General features: G+C 43.4%; 1 protein-coding gene across 2 annotated transcripts in view; it reads right to left on the bottom strand.

The window, feature by feature from the left end:
• The window catches only part of COL18A1 (collagen type XVIII alpha 1 chain), a 205,290-nt gene that overhangs the window by 73,470 nt on the left and 108,073 nt on the right, over positions 1-23,747 (bottom strand). The window contains exon 1 of one of the 2 annotated variants that reach the window (XM_056536570.1): positions 14,230-15,597. The exons of the other annotated variant lie outside the window; for it this stretch is intronic. Coding sequence (XP_056392545.1) covers positions 14,230-15,535 — 1,306 coding nt within the window. The 5' untranslated portion in view covers positions 15,536-15,597. Of the gene's footprint in view, positions 1-14,229; positions 15,598-23,747 lie in introns of those variants that run through there. 2 annotated transcript variants of the gene reach the window in all.

The following is a 23,747-nucleotide window of genomic DNA, read 5'->3' as shown; positions in this document are numbered from 1 at the left end:
CCCGATTGAATAGCTGGGTTAGTGCTTACAGGACACCGGGAGGGACCTTACCTGCCTCCTCGGCGTCTTCTCTGTTCAGGGATCCCCTGTATGGCCGGCGCTCTCCTTCCTCGTCATCAAGTCGTCACGTACGTGCGTCGGCGTGCGTAACGACATGATGACGACGATGGAGAGCGAGGATACCCGGCCGGCAGCAGAGACATTCCGGAGCGACGGGGACGCAGCGACAGCGATGGAGCGACATCCAGGGCAGCAGTGACGGGTCCGGTGACACGTGAGTATTACCTCCTATGCAGTGGTCTTCAATCTGCGGACCTCCAGATGTTGCAAAACTACAACTCTCAGCATGCCCGGACAGCCAACGGCTGTCCGGGCATGCTGGGAGTTGTAGTTTTGCAACATCTGGAGGTCCGCAGGTTGAAGACCACTATTGGGTTCAAAATCTTAATTTTTTTTTTAGATTTTTCAGCTATAAATTGGGTGCGTCTTATACGCCGGTGCGTCCTATAGGGCGAAAAATACTATAAATCCTTTTCAGAATTTATGGAACAATCTACCTCAGGAACTGGTCACAGCTAGAACAATTTACAGCTTTAAAACAGGATTAGATACATTCCTGGAACAAAATAACATTAATGCTTATGAAGAAATATAAAATCTCATCCCTTCCCCAATATCGTGCCACACCCCTACCCCTTAATTCCCTGGTTGAACTTGATGGACATATGTCTTTTTTCGACCGTACTATGTAACTATGTAACATTTTTAAAGGGATTTTTTTAAGGTAGAGTGACCACATTTTCTGTTCCCCGTGTATAGTGTAAACATCAGATGGAACTCTTTACATATTCAGATCTATTTATCCTGTCGCAGAAGTAAATAGACAGTATCTGGTTGTAGTTAAACATTTCAGTAGGGTTCAGGGACTCATGCAACACTAATTGTGAATGGCAGAAACAGCAGAAAACATTTACAGATGCATCTTTTCCCACCAAGATTTTCCTAGATTTCTTTCCATATTGTCCCAGGAAATATGCCCCTTAAAGGGTTTTCATGGGAAAACTGCTCATCCAGCTGAACAGCTGACATTTTATTTATTGTCACAACTAAAAGCAACTTAACTGTGTATAAAGAGCCCTTTTCTGGTACAGATGTGTTCTATACAGCCACAACTAATCGTCCCGTTACTGTAACCACTCAGCAATTCCAAACAAAATGCCAACATATCTCATGCCAGGTTATCACTTCTTCCTATGCTCATTGCTCACATTGTGCCAAGCTATGCTAAGCCCCCAAGAAGGGGAAGGGGGGTGTCTTTGCATAGATGCCAAATATTGTTCACTACTACAGTATGGAGATAGCACCAAACAAACTTCTGTCCACCCTGGGCACACAATGGATGAAGTGAAAATATGTCCTTTTGGCCTATTGGGATCCTCCATTAATGTGATTAGGAGGTAGTTTCTGACTGTTTTTTGCAAGAGCCTACGGTAAATATTTCTTGGTCTTAGAATATTAACATTGGCTACAACCAGAAGGCAAATGTTAGAGGAGATATAAATACCAGCTTCTGTTCCAGCACAAAAAAATTATCAAGATGGCTACCGGTACTGGGGAAAAAATAGCTAAGTATAAAAGGGTGTCTTTTTTTTATGTCATGCAATTCTGGAGGGAACATATGGAAATTGACAATATTTTTTCCAGAGTTTGTTCATCACTTACTTCATAAAAACCACATACAAGCGGGACATCAGCCAACAAACAAATCAGGATAGGCGCGGACGCGTTTCGGGTATGCACCCTTCATCTTAGCACTTAGTGCTAAGACGAAGGGTGCATACCCGAAACGCGTTCACGCCTATCCTGAATTGTTTGTTGGCTGATGTCCCGCTTGTATGCGGTTTATATGGAATCCGAATAAACTGTATTCATCGAACCCACTTGCTACCGTTGCTATCTTGTTGCCATTGCTTTGGAGTGTATAGCCGTGTTGGGGATCTTGAGAGCTGACCATCCCTGCTTTCATCACTTTTATTCATAAGCACAAGTTCACACATGGCAGAGACTCTGCAGATTTGTTGCAGATTTTCCCCAATTAGCGTCAATAGGAATATTTTTAGCAGCGTATCTGCCACTTGTGAACATACCCTAAACCTCATACTTTGACACATCCACCCTAATTTTCTTTTCATTTTCATGGTTCATCTTAGGATTTTTATTTTTACAGTAAGTAGCATCAATGGCCTACAGCAATGCACCTCCTTAGGGGATAAAAAGCTAATAAAGTCAACTTTCTCAAAGGAATCTTGCAACCCTATTTCCTGACGAGATCTACTATATGCTTCTAATTAACAGTCCCAAAGCCAGATTTAAAAGCATCTCCCCTACAGACCAATAAATCCAATGGTATGTCCATTACCCTTCCTGGAATATTTTCCCATATATAAAACATCTGGTTTGACAGTTGAATTATCCTGACCTCCATTACACTAGGTAAATCATCCATAATGCCATATAATTTCTTCCATTTTTCAAGACAAATTACACTTATCGTCTTTCTTGAATTATCTTGATGGAAAAATATTTGAGTTTTAGTAGAGGTTGTGTCCATTTAAATTTTCTTTAGCTGCTCTGCTCTAATCCAAGGAGTATATTACCCAAATTCTGAAAACATGATATACCTCAAATAGTCATTTACATCACTATCCTATACAACCAAGACTATGACAAACTAAGTCCCCCCCCCCTTTTTTTTTTTTTTTTTATTGGGAAGCCCATAATAATATATCTTTCTTGTTGTTAGAAGGTTTATTCAAATATTTAATGTCTTATGTATGACCAAAAGTATGGTTTATATGTTTATTGTTCTAATATTCTGTAAGGAAATGCAATGACTAATAAAAGTATAAAAAAAAAAAAGCAAACTGGCAAACTATTAAAATATGTGTGCATAAGGGGTTATGATCATTGAAAGAATGATCTCAATGAGAAGTGCATTAAGGAATTGCATGGATATAAGATCCTATAGTATAATCTATAGATTATTAGAAATCTCCTCATATACTTTATTTTTGGTAACTTCTAATCTATATTTGCCAGTACATTATCTCATGTTTTGGAGAATGGCTAGTTATATAATATCAAAATGGGCCCATTTATATTACAGAAATTCTGTGCAGATTCCACTTGCAGCAGGCTCCCATTAATTTCAACAGAATTCTGCAGCACAGTTCACGCTACGGAAGTTCGGTAGTGAAACCTCTGATGTGGAACTGGATTCGGCAGACTCTACTGTAGAAGTCCCAGCACTGCATTGTAGTGAATGGCACAGATGACATTAAAAGGGATACTCCGCCCCTACACATCTTATCCCCTATCCAAAGGATTGGGGATAAGATGTTTGATCGCAGGGCTCCCCAATGGCGGGACCCCTGCGATCAGACATTTTATCCCCTATCCTTTGAATAGGGAATAAGATGTCTAGGGGAGGAGTACCCCTTTAAGCGCAGATTCCAGAGTAGGCTGCTGCAGATTTTCCTTGTATAAATTTCAGGTGGAAATTCCCTAGTGAGAACTGGGCCTTAGGGTCCATTGACACTAAGGAAATTCAGCAAAGGATCCACGCCACACAAAATGGTTCAGAATTGGCACTTATCTGACATGGACATAAGCAACGTCCCATTGACTAATGGCATTTCTCTGGCAGGTTCAGCTTATAGACTGAACATGTTCAATCTTCCGCTGGAATCCAATTCCTCGCTGAACTTGAACAATGAGAGGCTGCTGCAAGGGGAGCCCATGTAAAATTTCCTCATGGTGTGAACGGGGCCTTAATTAAACAATGACACATCTTCTGAAGCATCTCTCACTGTACTGTGATACATGAACGCCCTAACGTTTTTCAGAAAGTCCTTATCATTCCCTGGCTATGTGCTTAGAATTCACACTCCAGAATGTAAGATTAAGAGATTTCAGACTACAATGCTGCTCTGTGAAGTACAGTGGTTTACAGATGTCAGCAATGCATGAACACAATCCCCAGAAGGAAACTATCCCGCTCGTAGCGCCTATTTCAGAAACTGAACTAATTGCTGTGATGAAGAAGAAACAGCTGCCTGGAGCGAGAAGACCAAGCTGCTGAGGACAGGGACAAGTGTTTCCAACTGGACGGAGAACGTGAGGGCAACAAAAGCTGTACAGTGCATCCAATAATGGCTACTGCACCGCCAGGATGGGGCTATTACCCCAGAGCCAAGGCTGTCGGTTACATTTTCTTAGCGGTTCATATCAGTGGAATGCACTACATCACAATCCCATTCTTAGTATATTACCATCTTGTGCTGCTCATAATATGGTACTAAATACCAGTTTCCATGTGATAAAGCCTAAAGCTGATAACAAGATGAGAGCTGAAGAGTTCCAGACCACTCTGACACCTACGCTACTTTATCAAGTATACAGGAATTGCAACTATTGCCACTTATAATGGAAACCAGGTCCAAACATTTAGGCTATTTTATCACTATGGGGGAGAGTAAGATTCTCATTGTTGCCCATAGCAACCAATTAGAGCTCATCTTTCATGTATTATATTGCTCTGGTAAAATGAAAGCTCAGCTGTGATTGGTTGTTTGGGCAACAAGCAACAAAGAGAATCTCCCCTTCAAAAACAGACTTTTTTTTTTTTTTTTAAAACCTTTGAGTCCTATTCCTATTTTTATTCTTTGCTTAGTGTATTTTAAGGATGTTCATGAGCATAATGTTTAAGCTACTCCTGATGTAACAAACATTATGGGGGTTTGACCAATCCCCTTAGAAAATAACCCTTTGTATAAATCAAGTTTATTTTACTAAATATATGTTGTAAGAATTTTTGGTGATTGCTTTTCTTTATTTTCCATTTTGCTATCTATATTCTAAAATCTTGCAGTCTTCAGTTTGGCCACTAGGCCTATTAATAAGCGGACACACCCTATTATGTGCAGATCACTCTCCAGTATTGTCTTTCTCATCTTCAAAGACAGGAGTGGAGTACAGTGAAAAGTGACACCAGTGTATAGGTAAGACAATAGCTTAATCTCACAACTCAGCCTCCCCTTCCCTGAGAAATGACCTCTGGATAGGTCACAGAGCATGCCAAGAAAACAATCCCATTCTAATAAATATGGTCTGCTCCAGTCTGTTATATACGAGGTTATATACATGGTGCTTGCTGTAAAGCATATCACTAAAGCCTGTTCACATATGTCTGGCGGCGTTTCCCTTCAGCAGGAAATGGATGATAGGACAGTTTACAATTACCTCGCATATAACTGCATGTTCCCTCATCCAGCGTTCAAAAATAATGAACTCTGGATCCTAAACTGATGCTAACTGATGAACCTTGTCATCGGTTGTGGTGAGTTTTAGGTTGGGTTCAGTTAACCGGGCGCCAGACAATTGTGAACCCAGCCTAAATATTGTTAAACAAAAGCGTAGGTAAGATGGCAGCCCTACATGCCATGGTTTAGGCAACATGGAAGTAATGACAGGGTATTTTTAAACGTATCATAAAATGGTGTCAGAACACAATGGCTACACAGCCACAGACTTGTAAGAATGCTCATGGTGAATGCTACACTTGCTTAAAGTGCCTATGCTGGGCACATGGACATCAGAACCAGTCCATGGAGCTATGGAAGATGGTAGCCTTGTCCGACAAATCAAATTATTTTATTTTTTTATATGATGTCAATGGCCCAGTGCATTTTGGTTGCTTACCTTGGGAATAGATGGCACCAGGATGGATTATGGAAACAAAGAAAGCCGATGGAAGCAGTGTGCTGCCCCGGGAAATGGTCTATTAAAAGACCTTGAGTCCTGGCATTCATGAGGCTGTTACTTTAACATGTGTCATCTAAACCAGTGTTTCTCAAGTACGGTCCTCAAGTACCCCCAACAGCTTGTTTTCCGGATTTTCTTAGTTTTTCACAGGTGATATAATTATGGTCAGTGAATCAGGCATCACCACAGTTATATCACCTGTGAAAGACCAAGGAGATCCTTAAAACATGACCTGTTGGGGGGACTTGAGGACCGCGCTTGAGAAACACTGATCTAAACACTGTGCAGACTAAGTTTACCTCACAATGTTAATGAAAATTTACCTGTCAGTAGCAAAAACTTTCTATATAATGTAGAAAATAACATTATATATATATTTGTAATATACATTGGTTTAAAATTGTGTATATTTTTGTCCCTGGTTCTATTGTCTGTGTCTCTCGGAGGAGACCAAATACAGGAAGTGTAGGTGTACAAGCAGGGCTCTGTGCGCCGAGGACAAGCAGGGCTCTGTGCGCCGAGGACAAGCAGGGCTCTGTGCGCCGAGGACAAGCAGGGCTCTGTGCGCCGAGGACAAGCAGGGCTCTGTGCGCCGAGGACAAGCAGGGCTCTGTGCGCCGAGGACAAGCAGGGCTCTGTGCGCCGAGGACAAGCAGGGCTCTGTGCGCCGAGGACAAGCAGGGCTCTGTGCACCGAGGACAAGCAGGGCTCTGTGCGCCGAGGACAAGCAGGGCTCTGTGCGCCGAGGACAAGCAGGGCTCTGTGCACCGAGGACAAGCAGGGCTCTGTGCGCCGAGGACAAGCAGGGCTCTGTGCTCTGAGGACAAGCAGGGCTCTGTGCACTGAGGACAAGTAACACTTTGCATACATAGCAATTTCCTTAATCCAATGTTATTTAGATGGCACAGGTGTAGGGGCAAGGTCAGGGAATTGGAAATTCTTCTTAGCCCCGTATTTAGCTCTGTACTGAGGACAAGCAGGGCTCTGTGCACTGACGACAAGCAGGGTTCTGTGCACTGGCGACAAGCAGGGTTCTGTGCACTGAGGACAAGCAGGGTTCTGTGCACTGAGGACAAGCAGTTCTCTGTACGCTGAGGACAAGCAGAGCTCTGTACGCTGAGGACAAGCAGGGCTCTGTGCACTGAGGACAAGCAGGGCTCTGTACACTGAGGGCAAGCAGGGCTCTGTACACTGAGGACAAGCAGGGCTCTGTACACTGAGGACAAGCAGGGCTCTGTACACTGAGGACAAGCAGGGCTCTGTACACTGAGGACAAGCAGGGCTCTGTACACTGAGGACAAGCAGGGCTCTGTACACTGAGGACAAGCAGGGCTCTGTACACTGAGGACAAGCAGGGCTCTGTACACTGAGGACAAGCAGGGCTCTGTACACTGAGGACAAGCAGGGCTCTGTACACTGAGGACAAGCAGGGCTCTGTACACTGAGGACAAGCAGGGCTCTGTACACTGAGGACAAGGAGGGCTCTGTACACTGAGGACAAGCAGGGCTCTGTACACTGAGGACAAGCAGGGCTCTGTGCACTGAGGCTCTGTGACATGCTCCTGGGTCACACAGCAGGATGATTGGCAAGCCAGGAGTCTGCACAGAACCTTGCTTGTCCCGCCCTCACTTCCTGTATTTGGTCTCCTCACAGAGACACACAGGCAATAGCTGCAGGGACAGCATTTTTTTCACCCAATAATATACAGTACAAATTGTTTAACCAATGTATATTACAAATATACATATAATAGTATTATCTACATTATTATAAGAAGTTTTTGCTAATGAGAGGTACAGTGGATATTGAAAACTGCAAAAACTGTTCAGGAACTTATACAATCGCAATTACGATGTTGGTTTGATGGCAGGATACATGTCTAAATTTACCAGCCTTTGTCTTGCCCGCTGCCAGTGCAGGATACAGATTTGACGGAAGTCCCATGCAAGTCTATGCAAATCCGTAGTCTGCTCGGTTTAGTAGCAGGCAAGTCCCATGCTACAAAGTTGCCTACAAATTTAAACATGTATTCTGCCACCGAACCAACATGGGAGTTGTGCTTTAAAGGGAACCTGTCATCACTTTCATGCTGCCTGAAACATAAGCGATCATGGCATTCCCTGGCAGCTTCTCTCCACCCAAACAGCCTTGACAGATCTCTCCTGAATCAGATGTAGGGAGTTATCCATCAATCAAGCTTGGTGGGATTGGCAGAAACCCACCACAGACAGTGACAAAGACTTACGGTTCTGGCAGCATGAAAGGGATGACAGGTTTTCTATAAAGAACATAGAGCCCATGTGTTGATCGGATGGAGCTATAATGGTGACACAGGGACCACCTACACACTATTTAGGCAGACAGATGTAGGCAGGATCCTGGAGGTTTATTTTAGCCAAAATAAATTGCACATCTTTTCTCACGTTAAAATAAAATCCTAAATAGCTACGATCATTATATGTTATATAAGGGAACTGCACAAATAGCAATCCCCTGATACAATGTTATGATAGGAACTGCTAACTACAGCTAAATACAGGGCTAAGAAGAATTCCCAATTCCCTGACCTTGCCCCTACACCTGTGCCCTCTAAATAACATCGGATTAAGGCAATTGCTATGTATGCAAAGTGTTACTTGTTAGAGTAAGTTGTTATTAAGTTCCTCTACAGATGAAGTATCTTAAAAGCATTTAGGCTAAAACCTATGTAATACAGAACCATCATTTCCACTTTGAACTGTAGAAACAGAGCAAACACATATGACTTTGATCTACAGCCCGAGAGCCGTGCCAGCCCCCAGCCACCAAGGTAGGCACAGAAATAACAAAAGCCCCCCCCACGTAAGGCAGGAAGATCTGCTGCTTATACAGATAAACAGAGGTTTTGGCAGAACGTATCAGCCCACATGATGCACATGGTCCCAAGGTCAGCTACAAACCCTTTATAGTATTATGTGCCAACACATTATCAGAAAGCCCAGATAACTAGGGAAGAGTCAGATGACTACGGGCAATCTACCATCTATACCAGCATCATGGTATGTGGACATGCTTATAGTATTAGAATTTACATAAAGCATCCTTATCACAGAAAGCTGCATGGTCTACAATGGTGACATTGGTTAGATGAGTCAATACAAACAAAATGAAGCTTTATGGTTTTATGGCAAAACCACATCTCCCAGAGAGTTCAAAACTCTTCTAAGATACTTTTTTTTTTTTTTTTTATACTTTTTTAAATAAATGTTTTTATTATTTATTGATGGCCTTTCCTCTGGGTGCAGTCACCCCTGAGATATCAGCTATATTCTCTGTATCTGTGGGTACAGTGGCTCTGGGACACAGCTGATCAACCGGGGTGCCACGTGTTGGCAGCCACAAATCAGATCTTAAAGGGGTTATCCAGGAAAAAAACTTTTTGTTATATATCAACTGGCTCCAGAAAGTTAAACAGATTTGTAAATGACTTCTATTAAAAAAAATCTTAATCCTTTCAGTACTTATGAGCTTCAGAAGTTTAGGTTGTTCTTTTCTGTCTAAGTAATCTCTGATGACACGTGTCTCGGGAACCGCCCAGTTTAGAAGAGGTTTGCTATGGGGATTTGCTTCTAAATTGGGCGTTTCCCGAGACACATGTCATCAGAGATTACTTAGACAGAAAAGAACAACCTTAACTTCAGAAGCTCATAAGTACTGAAAGGATTAAGATTTTTTAATAGAAGTAATTTACAAATCTGTTTAACTTTCTGGAACCAGTTGATATATAAAAAAAAGTTTTTTTCCTGGAATACCCCTTTAAAGACCTATTCTGAGCATAGGCCACTTAAAAAAACAAAAACAATCAAAAAAAAAAGAAACATTCTTTCTGACAATTTAAATAATACCATAGTCCACAAAGGAACTGGTTTAAAAAAAAAAAAAGTTCCCAGCAGGTTGCAGACAAGCTACAGTGTTAAATTGGTGAGGTGGCATGAACAGCCACTTACATGACCACTATTTATGATAATGGTGGTGGGGGGGGGGGGGGGGTCAAGGGCCTGCTTAGTATTAAACTTGCTTATAGCTAAGGCTATAGGATGCACGTCACATTGGTATATGTAATGTACTGTGCTGGCTACTATTAGTTATGCCCATGCTATCCCATCAGACTGCCCATTTAGAATTTTTTAAGCACATTCAACAAAATACTGATACCTGGACATGCCAGACATGCTGGAAGTTGTAGTTTTTAACAGCTTGAGGCACCCTGGTTGGGAAACACTGCCCTAAAGCAAATGCAGATTACACATAGTACCCCCCCCCCCCCCCCACACACACACACAAAAAGAGAGAGGTATTGGGCCAGAACCACCCTTGTGTATCAGACCCCCCCCCCCCCCCACCCCATGTATACAGTAGTACTTCATACTAGTATAATAAAAATCAATACTGTATTGTAAATAGGGTAAAAATGTATCTTAATCAGGGATAACAAGCTGATCAGTGAGGGTCCACCCATCGGGACCTCCACAATCATGAAATCTAAGGCCAATTGTCAGCGCTCCATTTATTCTGTGTGGGGCTTCCCAACATTTCTAGGTGCTAGCTTGGAGATGGGAATACCCCCTTTATCTCATCATGCAGCTGTATTTATTTCTATTTCTTATATAGTGCTGTCATATTCCACAGTGCTGTACATTCTATCACTGACCCTAAAGAGGCTCACAATCTAAATCCTCCTGTTTCACGCACATGCAAACACACTCTGGGGTCAATTTTCATAGGAAGCCAATTAACCTTTCAGTATATTTTTGGAGTGTGGGAGGAAACAGGAGAACCTGGAGGAAACCCACAGACAAATATACGGAGAACGTACAAACTCCATGCAGATGTTGTCCTTGGTCAGATTCAAACCAAGATCCCAGAGCTTCAAGGCCATAGTGCAAACCACTAAGCCTCCATGCTTCCCAAGGGAATTCCCCTTAAAGGGGTACTCCACCCGTAGACATCTTATCCCCTATCCAAAGGATAGGGGATAAGTTGTCAGATCGCCGCGGTCCCGCTGCTGGGGACCCCCGGGATCCCCGCTGCGGCACTGCGCTATCATTACAGCACAGAGCGAGTTCGCTCTGCACGTAATGACGGGCGATACAGGGGACGGAGCAGCGTGACGTCATGGCTCCACCCCTCGTGACATCACGGCCCGTCCCCTTAATGCAAGTCTATGGCAGGGGGCGTGGTGACTGCCACGCCCCCTCCCATAGACTTGTATTGAAAGGGGCGGGCCGTGACGTCACGAGTGGCGGATCCGTGACGTAACGATGCTCCGGCCCCTGTATTGCCCGTCATTACGTGCAGCGCGAACTCTCTCTGTGCTGTAATGATAGCGCAGTGCCGCAGCGGGGATCCCAGGGGTCCTCAGCAGCGGGACTGCGGCGATCTGACATCTTATCCCCTATTCTTTGGATAGGGGATAAGATGTCTAGGGGCGGAGTACCCCTTTAAGTGTAACGTTTCACAAGTCATACAGACTTTTCACAAGTCATACAGACATATGCAACTTCTTCAGGGACACCAAAATCTGCACATGTCGTTTCACAAGTCATACAGACATGTCAGAAGTCTTGATCAGAGGGGGTCCAGGGGCTGAAAGCCTAAAAGACTGCTAAAATAAAGTGGCTGAACTGCTCAGCCAGGCCCTGTCTCTAATTGTTGGTTAAAGAGGGGTTCAACTGGACCCCCACAGAGAAAAACCTTGCAACAACATGAGATGTGGTAGCTCTGGATGAAGAATAATAATAATTTTAAAAAATGATATTATATATGTGTGTGTATTAGGGGAAAGTATTCTACATGCTGGTCTTAAGTTAAAATTCATTGAGTAAGAAGCCCCAAATGTATTAAAGGGGTTATCATACAATTTAAAGTAAGGGGCTTAAAGGTATACTCCGAACCTAGACATGTTGTTATCCCGTAACCAAAGGGGGTAGGGGATAACATGTCTGACCGTGGGGTCCGGCGGCTGGGGACCCCCACAATCTCTGCCGCAGCACCCCAGTCATCCGGAGAAAACTCCGCTCTGTGCTGTATGACTGGCGACTGCAGCTACCACGTCCCTCCATTCATGTCTATGGGAGTAGGCATGACTGCTGTGTGCTAGCTATCACGCCCCCTTTCATAGACATGAATGTAGGGGGCGTGGCATGACGTCACAAAAACGGCAGCCCCAAGCTTCCGTGTTCATGAACGCGGCAGCGTCAACCCGGTGATCATTGGGGATCCCAGCGCTGGACACCACGATCAGACATGTTATCCCCTATCCTTTGGATAGGGGATAACATCTATGGGTGGAGTACCCCTTTAAGTAGGCGTTCAATAGTGAACAGAGGTGAAATGTCCTCTGCAGTGAGGTGAGTGCACCGCACGTGCACAGCCAACGCTTCATTCATTGGCTGATGTTCAATGGGGGGGGGGGGGTTCAAGCAGCCGACCGCCCCACAATCACCTAGTTATGCGATATGTTTAAATTGTGGGAACACTCCACAAGAGGCACTGGTCTCTGAATAATGTATCTTGGACTGCACAATCTACGCAGATTCTACAATATCTGACGTCAGTTTCGAGGCGTGAAGTAAATGTTTTGGGCCATAGGAGGCTACACCCCTCCTATTAAGCCCCACGATCTATTTATTATGGTTTGATAAATCATCATCCAATCTTAACTATGTATGATATTGTAATTTCTGCAAAGCTTGTACAACTCAAAAACCAGGGAATTATGCAATACTCTTCATTACTAAAACTATTTACAATGCAGAAGCTATAATAATTTATCTGCTATAACTCTACACATATAGAAGTTAAAGGTAAAGTAAAATTCATATGGTTAGCACAATGCCTCAATGCAATGTCAATCCCTCAGGCACGGACTGGACCAGAAGGTCAGATTCACATCATACAAGCAAAACTAGAGGTCCAGCAAAGGAAATATCCAGTGTCGGAACATGAAAACAACACCTGGTGGACAAGTTGAGACCTTTTAACTAGATATTCCATTCTGTTTCTGGACCTCTTGCATGGTTAGCTGCTTGGCATATGTGTTTGCTCATAACTGATGCAACAAGGCACTTCTTGCAATTGTACAGTAGGAAAAGCTGTACAGGATAAATATAGAGTGAAACATCTCCAAAAGACCACCTCTTTGAGAAGACTATCCGCCCATCTGGACCGGATTTTGTATGATGGATGATTTTCAATCTACCATACATTATTAATACTGGGCATATTCTCTAGATGACCACTCCCTAGAAGACCACTTTTTCATGCAATTTTAGGTTGTCTTCTCAAAGAGGTATCACTGTACAATACAATAACAGTGGTGAGAATATCCGCTATCTTTTTTATATATTATCCTTTCCTATAATCAGAACTATAGACTTTTATAGAAAACCACATGGGCCATTCAGATGGTGCCGCTGACAACGGACTACTGTTACGCCACTTACCTGAATTAAAGACTTCAGTTGTCTCTGAACCTGTGGAAAAATGAATATACACACAAGGAACCCCAGAATCCTTCTCAGGGAGAGAGTCACATGACACGGGGAGATGTGCTCCCCGTAGAAGGTCCCAGCAGGCATCCTGTAAAACCTTACAAAAGCACCGACATGGCACTGGTGGTGACACTAGGGAGGAGGAAGGACTACACCTTGGAACCAGTAGTAAACAGAGAAACCACTCCAGGTAGCGGTGACAATGAGATTTAAGAAGCCCCTCCCAATCATGCAAAGCAGCCTGAATTTCCGGCACACTGGTATGATTCAGATAATTTGGGAGCATAAAAGTGTCAATTCCCAATCTGCGGCAGAAAGGCAGGTTGATGGGCACAAGCAAGCAATGAGCATCTGATGGAGTCAATTTGAATAAATGGAAAGCAGTCTCTGTGCGATTATTTCTAAAAGCTGTAGAGGTAGAAGCTTTAGTGCTGGTTAGTAAATCATGATCAGAAGTATTGGCGTTATGATGTCCCTCTGAATAGACTACATGTGTATTAGGAGCATGAATTTTGGCAGCAGTGGCATCTATCCCAGAATGTTTTTGGAGGCCAATTCTCTCTTGAGACTGATTTAAATCAGCAGAATCATTATGTATATTATTTTTCTTATTTATCTTAGTGGAATTTATCACATAATGGGATAGGCCACTGGCAAGAGAGCTGCTTATATTCATTGGAATCATAGTGCGCATACTGCCTATGTGACCCGTGTGCACTGTCTGCGAGTCCAGTGGGGCGGAAGGCGGGGATGATCCTTCTAATTCCAAACTGAGCAATGACTCTAGATTTTGGTTCCCCAATTGGCTGGCTTTGCTGGGTGACAGGGTATCCCGAGACTCCACGGCTGCATAGACTGTAAAAGGGGAAATACCTGATGATGTAAGATTCCTGGCACTGGTGTTAAAAGTCTCATTACTGGAACTGGAAAGTTGACTGTATGTGGGGGTCTCAGTGATGTTTTCAGAACCAGGCGGACTTAAGATGCCCATCTCGTTTAACCGAACAGTCGAGATGGTCATGTTGGTCATCTCTGGTTCATCAGGTGTAGGACCAGTAGAAGTCTCAGGTTTTTCTAACCAACCATTCATTATGCTTTGGATATTTTTAGCAACATCTAGGATCTCAGCCCCCACCCCAGCGATATTCTCCTTATCTACATTCTGAGCAGTGGAAACCTCAGGTGCAAATGTGGGTTCATCATTCGATGCAGGTGTTGTAGCCTCAACATTAAAATCTTCATTTCTCTCTACCTGAAAGATACTAAATATGTGTTCTTCTGGAGGGTTTCTTAGAGAAGATTCTGTAATTTGCTGCTGATTTTTCAAGGAGGCTGATGAGGTCTTAGCGGGGCGCTGTGCTGGTGCGGTCAGTGTGCTTGAATCTGGTGTTCCAGCTGCATGGGTCGAGTTCTCAGAAGATTGAAGAGGTTTGTTCACTACAGGTGAAGACGCTGTAGCTGTTGGCTGGGATGATGAAGATGTAGGACGGGATAATGAAGACGCTGTAGATGAAGGACGGGATGATGAAGATTCTGTAGCTATAGGACGGGATGATGAAGATGCTGTAGATGTAGGACGGGATGATGAAGACGCTGTAGATGAAGGACGGGATGATGAAGGTTCTGTAGCTATAGGACGGGATGATGAAGATGCTGTAGATGTAGGACGGGATGATGAAGATGCTGTAGACGTAGGACGGGATGATGAAGATTCTGTAGCTATAGGACGGAATGATGAAGATTCTGTAGCTATAGGACGGAATGATGAAGATTCTATAGCTATAGGACGGGATGATGAAGTTGTATCTTTAGGCAATGATGATGAAGAAACTGTATTTGTTCCTTGTGATGAGGATGATGTTGGAGTCTGCGATGATGAAGATGCTGTAGTTCTGACGTCAGGCAGCAAGGTAGGAGAGAACTTCTCTCTTGCATCTGTAGAAAAGAACTTCTGGTCTGCGGCTGTTGCAGGAGGGCTTTTTTCTTCACTTACTGATGCATCACGTAGAAGAGCTGCTTCAGATGTAGTCAGAAGGGCAAGATTGGTGGTAGGAATCGTAGTAGAGGCAGTTGTTGGTTTTGCTCCCCAACTAAACCAGTTAAAAATCTGTGCCTGTGATGGTGCAGGCAAAGTCACCATCAGGACAGCAACCACAGGCCAGACCTGTGCCAGAGCCATGGCATGTGAGGTTCTGATAACTTTGCCTGTTCACATTGAGTTGTCCTCTACAGCTCGCAAACTACACATTACCCTTCAAACAAGAAGCAGAACCAGTAGAGGTGTGGTTACAGACATACCAAACCAAGCCTCCTTATCTCACGCCAGCCCCCTCACCGAGTGTGGAAAAGCTGAAACAACTGCACAGAACTTTACAATTGACCTCACTCTTGAGAGAAATTATGGGGAAAAAAAAAAAAAGTCAACAAAGGGCATATTGTTACTTGCCAAGCCGTAGAGATAGCAGGCATGCAAGTGCAAGGAGAATCCCTGCGCCCAGCACAGATAAAAGACATGAAAGAGCTATAGGTTTGGCATAACTCAGAAGACAGTACTCGCTACTGCACGGACTGATGCTTCAAGCTACATGCGGTTGCACCCAATTTTGCCAAATATACAGTGGAGTTTCTATTCCGATTCTGTTACTATTCTTTTCCGAATTAAAAACTGGCTTAGTCTAAAGCAGTGTTTCCCAACCAGTGTGCCTCCAGCTGTTGCAAAATTACAACTCCCAGCATGCCCGGACAGCCAACGGCTGTCTGGGCATGCTGGGAGTTGTAGTTTTGCAACAGCTGGAGACACCCTGGTTGAGAAACACTGGTCTAAAGTAAAAGTTAATAGCTAGTGGAGGGTGGTGGTGTCCAGGTCAAAGGTCTCTTCTGCTCTGCTGCTCCCCAGCATCTCATGCTGTGGCCTCCCGAGGGAAAGAATGAAGAATGCATATTGGCTTTTAATTGTTCAATTCACTAGTCACATGCAAGGGTTCGTTTTACAGCTTTCCAGAAAAGTGATCAGAATGTCACCTGTCACAACTTTGATAGAACAACTTTTAATTCGATGTTCTATTGCAGCGGTCTTCAACCAGTGGCTCTCCAGCTGTTGCAACACTACAACTCAATGTATGCCCGGACGGCCAATGGCTGCCCATGTGTGCTGGGAGTTGTAGTTTTTGCAAGAATTGGAGATGGTTTGGAGACGCTGTTATACACATTCTTTTAGCTGCACATTTGGCCTCCGACTCCTGTCATTCACAATATCCTTTTACACAGCCGGGCATGAGGCGAGCGGATCAGGAATTCCCTCAGCATTAGATAAGAACCTGAGACAATCTTCGGCTATTATTCTTTGTCAGTGTATCCAGCTTCCTCTTTGTGTGACCGAATGAAAGTTTAGGAAAAACCTGCCTATACAAGACTGGAACAAATCTCAGGAATTCCCAGTGTTTGTTCTTGTTTTTAGGGCTTGACTAAAAGCCAATGAAATAGAAGATGACTAAAAAAGGGTTGGCACCTGACAATGGGCGAGATAAAGAGATAGAAGCACTGGAAGCTGGCAGCACCCGAGGATGGACTTCACATATGAGGGAAGGAGAATTCAGCCTTAAAGGGGTACTCCCGTGGAAAACTTTTTTTTTTTTTTTTTATCAACTGGTGCCAGAAAGTTAAACAGATTTGTAAATTACTTCTATTAAAAAATCTTAATCCTTCCAGTACTTTTTAGGGGCTGTATACTACAGAGGAAATGCTTTACTTTTTCGATTTCTCTGATGTCATGACCACAGTGCTCTCTGCTGACCTCTGCTGTCCATTTTAGGAACTGTCCGGAGCAGCATATGTTTGCTATGGGGATATTCTCCTGCTCTGGACAGTTCCTAAAATGGACAGCAGAGGTCAGCAGAGAGCACTGTGGTCGTGACCTTTAAAGGGGCACTCCACTGGCCAGTGTTCTGAAGTAAATGCTCCTAACGCTGTTTTCACCCTGCGTGGTCGGCCACGCCCCTCGTGATGTCATGATCATGCCCCCTCAATGCAAGTCAATGGGCGTGACGTGACAGCCTTCGGAACATTTACTTATGAAGGCTGGCCAGTGGAGTACCCCTTTAAAAGGAATAGACCTTGTTGAAATTTGAAAACTGTCTTGTTTTGTTTCAGAAACAGTGCCACTTTTGTTCATGGGTTGGGTGTGGTATTGCAGCTCAGCCCCATTAATATTTAAAAGGGGCACTCTACTGGAAAACATTTTTCTTTAAATCAACTGGTGTCGGAAAGTTAAACAGATTTGTAAATTATTTCTATTTAACCCTATGTGTATTTATCTATCTTAACCCTTCCAGTACTTATCAGCTGCTGTATACTACAGGAAGTTTCTTTTTTTAATTTTTTTATTTCCTTTCAGCCTGACACCTCTGTCCATTTCAGGAACTGTCCAGAGCAGGAGCAAATCCCCATATCAAAGCACTCCTGCTCTGGACAGTTACCTGACATAGACAGAGGTGTCAGCAGAGAGCACATTGTGGTCAGATAGAAAGGAAATTCAAAAAGAAAAGAACTTCCTATGTAGTATACAGCAGCCGAGAAGTACTGGAAGGATTATAATTTTTTAATAGAAGTAATTTACAAATCTGTTTATCTTTCTGGCACCAGTCTTAAATGAACTGGTCACCAAGTTATATATGGTGAAAATCTTCTTCCTTATCATGCCCGGGTGACATTCCTGCCAGCAGCAATGGTAACAATGTTCAGTCTGAAAGGTGTCCCCGCCAGCCTGTGTCCCCTAAGTTCCCTAAGCAGTCCATGCAGAACAATGACACAGGTCTTGGCTGAAAATCATGCTGAAGGGACGTGATTACAGTGCCTGCAGATGGGACTAAAAGAGGATGGCACCCGCCAAGGTGACTACATGCAGGCCGGTGGGGGACACTTATTAAATTTCACATCTTCACTATTGCTGCCGGCAGGAACTTCTCCAAGGTGTGGTGAGGAAGAAGATATTAACAAGTGTAGCGCACTGCCACACATCATATATGGTAAAATCTGATGACAGGTTCACAGGATGGAGATGCTGCAGAGTTTCCTCCGGTAAAAATTCTAAGCACTTTTGCAGATAAGTTTTTATACAAAGTGTTGGGAACGGTCACGATCATGTCTGGAGGAATCCACTCTTGGCACTGAACGGTCGGGTGTTGGAGTCTACACACTTGAAAACAGGCCAACAAAAAACAGTGATTAATTGGTTGTTGTATCAAAAAAGCAATCCTATAAAAACCTATGTTACAACACAATTTCCTCATTACTAATGCTATATACCTGTTCAGACAATGTAAAATAGCAAATAGACAATACACGTGAGCGCCCTATCTAGTGTCTAATGGTTTATCAAGATCCATCTATTAAGAAATCTTAAAGGGGTTATCCAGGAAAAATTTTTTTTTTTTTTCAACTGGCTCCAGAAAGTTAAATAGATTTGTAAATTACTTCTATTAAAAAATCTTAATCCTTTCAGTACTTATGAGCTTCTGAAGTTGAGTTGTTCTTTTCTGTCTAAGTGCTCTCTGATGTCACATGTCTCGGGAGATTAGAAGAGATTTGCTATGGGGATTTTCTTCTAAACTGGGCGGTTCCCGAGACGCATGTCATCAGAGAGCACTTAGACAGAAGAGAACAACTCAACTTCAGAAGCTCAAAAGTAGTGAAAGGATTAAGATTTTTTAATAGAAGTAATTTACAAATTTGTTAACTTTCTGGAGCCAGTTGATATATAAAAAAAAGTTTTTTCCTGGATAACCCCTTTAATTTGGACAGGAGATTTTTGCTGTACAGTGATCCCTCAACTTACAATGGCCTCAACATACAATAGTTTCAACATACAATGGTCTTTTCTGGACCATTGTAAGTTGAAACCAGACTCAACATACAATGCTATGGACAGTCCAGATCTGCGAAACGTGTCAATGGCCGGAAGAACTGACCAATCAGAATGGTCATTTTACAGGTAAAACCCCTGTATTACTGAAGCGTATGCACTGACTGATATCTGGTAGCGCCCCCTAGAGTACAGGGAAGTATTACATGTTCTGTACACTTTACCTGTACCAGGGTTACCTGCTCTTTTGGACACCCGGTGAGGGCGACTCCATGTTAATTTTTTAGGACATTGCCTGGACTATACATGACCCCGAAGAAGATCCTGTCCTCAACATAGACCAGTGTTTCCCAAGCAGGGTGCCCCCAGCTGTTGCAAAACTACAACTCCCAGCATGCCCGGACAGCCAACGGCTGCCCGGGCATGCTGGGAGTTGTAGTTTTGCACCAGCTGAATTCTCCCTGCTTGGGAAACACTGACATAGACAGTGATTACAGCTCCCAGCAGATCTTTCTTACTGTTATATGTAAGAATTTGCTTTATCTATAATAGTTATCTACTTATTTTTCTTTAATCCTCACTTTTTCCTATTTTTGGATGACATTTTGGTGGCTTCAGAACCAATTACCAGGTTTCCATAGAGTTCTGGTCTCAACATACAATGGTCGTCCTGGAACCAATTAATATTGTAACTTGAGGGGCCACTGTATCTACAAGCTGCTTATAGTTAGACTTCATAACATTTAGAAACAAGAGAACATATCTACATCACAGAGAAGCTGCTCCCCTCCCCCCAAGTTACCTAAGGCTTTTTTCACATTGCAAATAGCAGCGTATCTTTATCATATGCAGCTCACAGAAGACAGAACAGTATCATTGGGCTGTATGGAATTGCACAGCAGACTGCAGAAGAGTCTCATTTCCTATGGGATACTGCTGCACCATGCACACGGCGCAATTTTTGTGGAAAATCTGTCACGGAAATCCAGGTTCCAGCCTTCTCCTTGCTTTCTATTGGGCAAAAGCCTGCTAATTGCGGAATGTCCGCTTGTGTTTTTTGTGTGAACATGGCCTAATGGGGAATACAAGATCTGAATAAATCTAAATTACTGCAGAAACGCAAATTTGAAATATAGAAATGTAAACAAAAAAAATTATGTATCTGCTGCAGAAAATCTGCACTGAGATCTGGACAATTAGGTACAGATTTTCTGCAGTGGATTTTTACATGGTGGTGGATTTTTGGCAGAAATAAGGCTATGTTCACATATCAGAATGTCTGCACAGAAAATCTCCATGCGGACATCCTGCAGACTGCCAGCACCGGCATAACATGCCTGCTCTAGGACCGCTCGGGGCTGCGCGGACATGTCCATTTGCATTTGAATTTCCCCGCCAAATGACCAGCGCTGGAGAATCTCATTGAATTCAAAGGGACTCTGCTGCTGCGGAATCTCTGTGTGAAATTCACATGCGGAATTCCGAGCGGAAATTCTGGTGTGTGAACATAGCCTGAAAGTAGTGTAAATGGGAGTATGCAGCAATTCCATACGGACAAACCGGTACATAAATCTCCCATACATAGACTGACACTTGGGCTCGTCCATGTGTTCATCCAAATATCCTTAGAGGAACTGAAAACCGATCTTCAGATGGCCGCATTACAGCTATTAGGGGAACTTTATGATCGTGTCATTCAGTCCTTTAGGACATAGGTATCCCCATAGTTAAGTTATGGAAATAGTAACTGGGAAACTGGATTCTGACAAATCCCACATGGTGTAACTGCTTAGACCCATCTCAGCATCAGCGATTCCTCTGGGCACTGGGAGATTCAAGTTTCATGGGAAAATAAACCACAAAAGAAAAATTATCCAGATGCTTTGGCAACTCCCAACATAACAGACACAGATCGCCCCATTGTCACTGTAGCCTGTAAGCGAAATTCCCAAGTTTTTACAAGTTCCCAGCTGATGTTACTAGCGCAAAGAGCAGTAAATGTCAGGATTTGTAGAGACGTTTGGTCAAACCCTGGTTCTCATTAATGTAGGTTTATCTTCTATCTAGATGAGGATATCCCAGGAATAGGATCCCGGCTGGATGTCAGATACCTTCAGATTGAGCGATTATTTTCAGTCCTATCATTAGACATTATCTGTGTGATTATTATTGTAACCTTTATATAGGATATGGTGTGGAAAAAACTCACATTTACAATAAAGCACAAGCTACAGGACATATTTAGTAGTAAAAAAAAGAAAAAGAGAGAGAGAGAGAGCGACAAAGACAGAGGGAGAGAGAGCGAGAGAGAGTGAGAGAGAGAGAGAGAGACAGAGACAGAGACAGAGACACAGAGAGAGAGAGAGACAGAGACAGAGAGTGAGAGACAGAGAGAGACAAAGAGACAGAGACAAAGAGATAGAGACAGATAGAGACACAGAGAGAGAGTGAGACAGTGAGAGACAAAGAGACAGAGACAAAGAGACAGAGAGAGACACAGTGAGAGAGAGAGACAGAGAGAGACACAAAGACAGAGAGACAGAGAGTGAGAGAGACAGAGAGAGACAAAGAGAGAGACAGATAGAGACACAGAGTGTGAGACAGAGAGAGACACAGAGAGAGTGAGACAGAGAGAGACAGAGACAGAGAAAGAGAGAGAGAGATAGAGACAGACAGAGAGACAGAGAGACAGAGTGAGAGAGAGAGAGAGTGAGACAGAGAGTGAGAGACAGAGAGACAGACAGAGAGAGAGAGAGAGAGAGAGAGAGAGACAGAGAGAGAGTATGTATGTGTGCCTCCAGTTGTTGCAAAACTACAACTCCCAGCATGCCCGGACAGCCTTTGGCTGGGAATTGTAGTTTTTCAAAAGCTGATGACACACTGTATGGAAAACACTGCACTTACCTAATACAAAACATTTTTTTTTACAAAACAGTATTGATTTTTTACTATTAAAGGAATATTCCAGGATTTTTTTTATTTGACTATGCTACAGGAGCTGTAAAGTTAGTGTAGTTCATAATATAGTGTCTGTGCCTGTGTTTAATGGCTGTTCTCACAATTGTTATGTGATCTTTGCCCCGATATTTATTTTTAAGAGCATAAAAAATGAGTGTTGCCTAAGGATTTACCAGGTTGCAGGGCGGTCCCAGACATTAGATCTCATGTCAGGTGTTCAGAGGGAGCCTGTCTGCTTCAATGGGTGGAGCGAGTGCTGGGTGGGAGGGAGATTATTCTCCACAGGGCTGCAGGGAATTGTCCAAGGTGTGTTTCAATGGGTGGGGTGAGTGATGTGTGGGAAGGAGAAAAGTAGCCTCACACTTACAAACAAGGAATCCTGGAACTTGTATTTGGAGGGAGGGATCTCTAACAGGAAATAGCTATTTCACATTGGGGTCAATGGTGGATTTTGCCACCACTGACTTCAATGGGTCAGCAGAAATTCTGCAACAGAGGCAGATGTGCAGATTTTCCTTCGGACCCATTGAAGTCAATGGTAGCAAAATCTGCTGCAGATTATCATTTTACATTGTAATCTGCAGCTAAAAATCCTATGCATAAAATATGCACAGGATACTGTATGTGTGAATACACCCTTAATTTGCACATTCCAAAAAGTTTAGCTGAGCTTAGATAATGTAGTGGTATACGTAGTTTTGTCTACATCAGACCACTGTGTAGTGGAAGGTATTATGTATCTGTACAGACACAAACTCCACAAGAAATACTTGGAAATGTGAACTCTGAAGCCTACAGAACTATTACTGCAACTCTGGGCTACAATACAAGTTGTATCTCTGGATCCATACTAGATAAATAAAGCCATGCATTTACAAGAATCATTTTATACATTAGATGATCATAGGTTTCATTCACTCTAAAAGGCCCTTCACTCCATCATTGTCGGCTGCACTTCCCCCGGTTATGTAAATAGCGCAATGAGACACCGATAACAATTGTATTGGCCGCACAAAAGATGCGATCAGCTGACCAACAAGCATTTTCTCATACGTTGGCTGATTGACGGCCATTATTCAAAGGGAACAAATCATGTGCCTGTGTAAAAGGGATTTAATACAGTACATGGATATCTTAAAGGAGTAGTCAGGTACTGGAAAACTTATCCCCTTATCCTATGAGGCCTCGGCTCTCCGGCCAGATAGCGCGTGTTGACCACCGCACAAAGCGGCGGCCGACATGCCCCCTCAATACATTTCTATGACAGAGCTGGAGATTGCTGAAGGCAGCGCTCTGGCTCTCCCATAGAGTTGTATTGAGGGGGCGTGTCAGCCGCCGATTCAGGCGGTGGTCAACACGCCCCATTCCAGTGAACTGTAGGAGCCTCGTACGTGAGATTGGGGAGGGAGCCCCAGCAGTCAGACTCCCCGCGATCTGAAACTTATCCCCTATCCTTAGTATAGGAGAGAAGTTTTTCAATACTGGAGTACTCCCTTAAAAGGAAAAACGGTCACCCGTTCACCACCATTAAACCGAATACACCGGGTTATAGTGCGGGTGAACAGGAGACCGA

This window comes from Hyla sarda, chromosome 8 (assembly GCF_029499605.1).
Source record: "Hyla sarda isolate aHylSar1 chromosome 8, aHylSar1.hap1, whole genome shotgun sequence".
In the NCBI taxonomy this organism is placed as follows: domain Eukaryota; kingdom Metazoa; phylum Chordata; class Amphibia; order Anura; family Hylidae; genus Hyla; species Hyla sarda.
The sequence above is the reverse complement of the archived record's forward strand: the minus strand, read 5'-3'. Positions and strand labels throughout refer to the sequence as shown.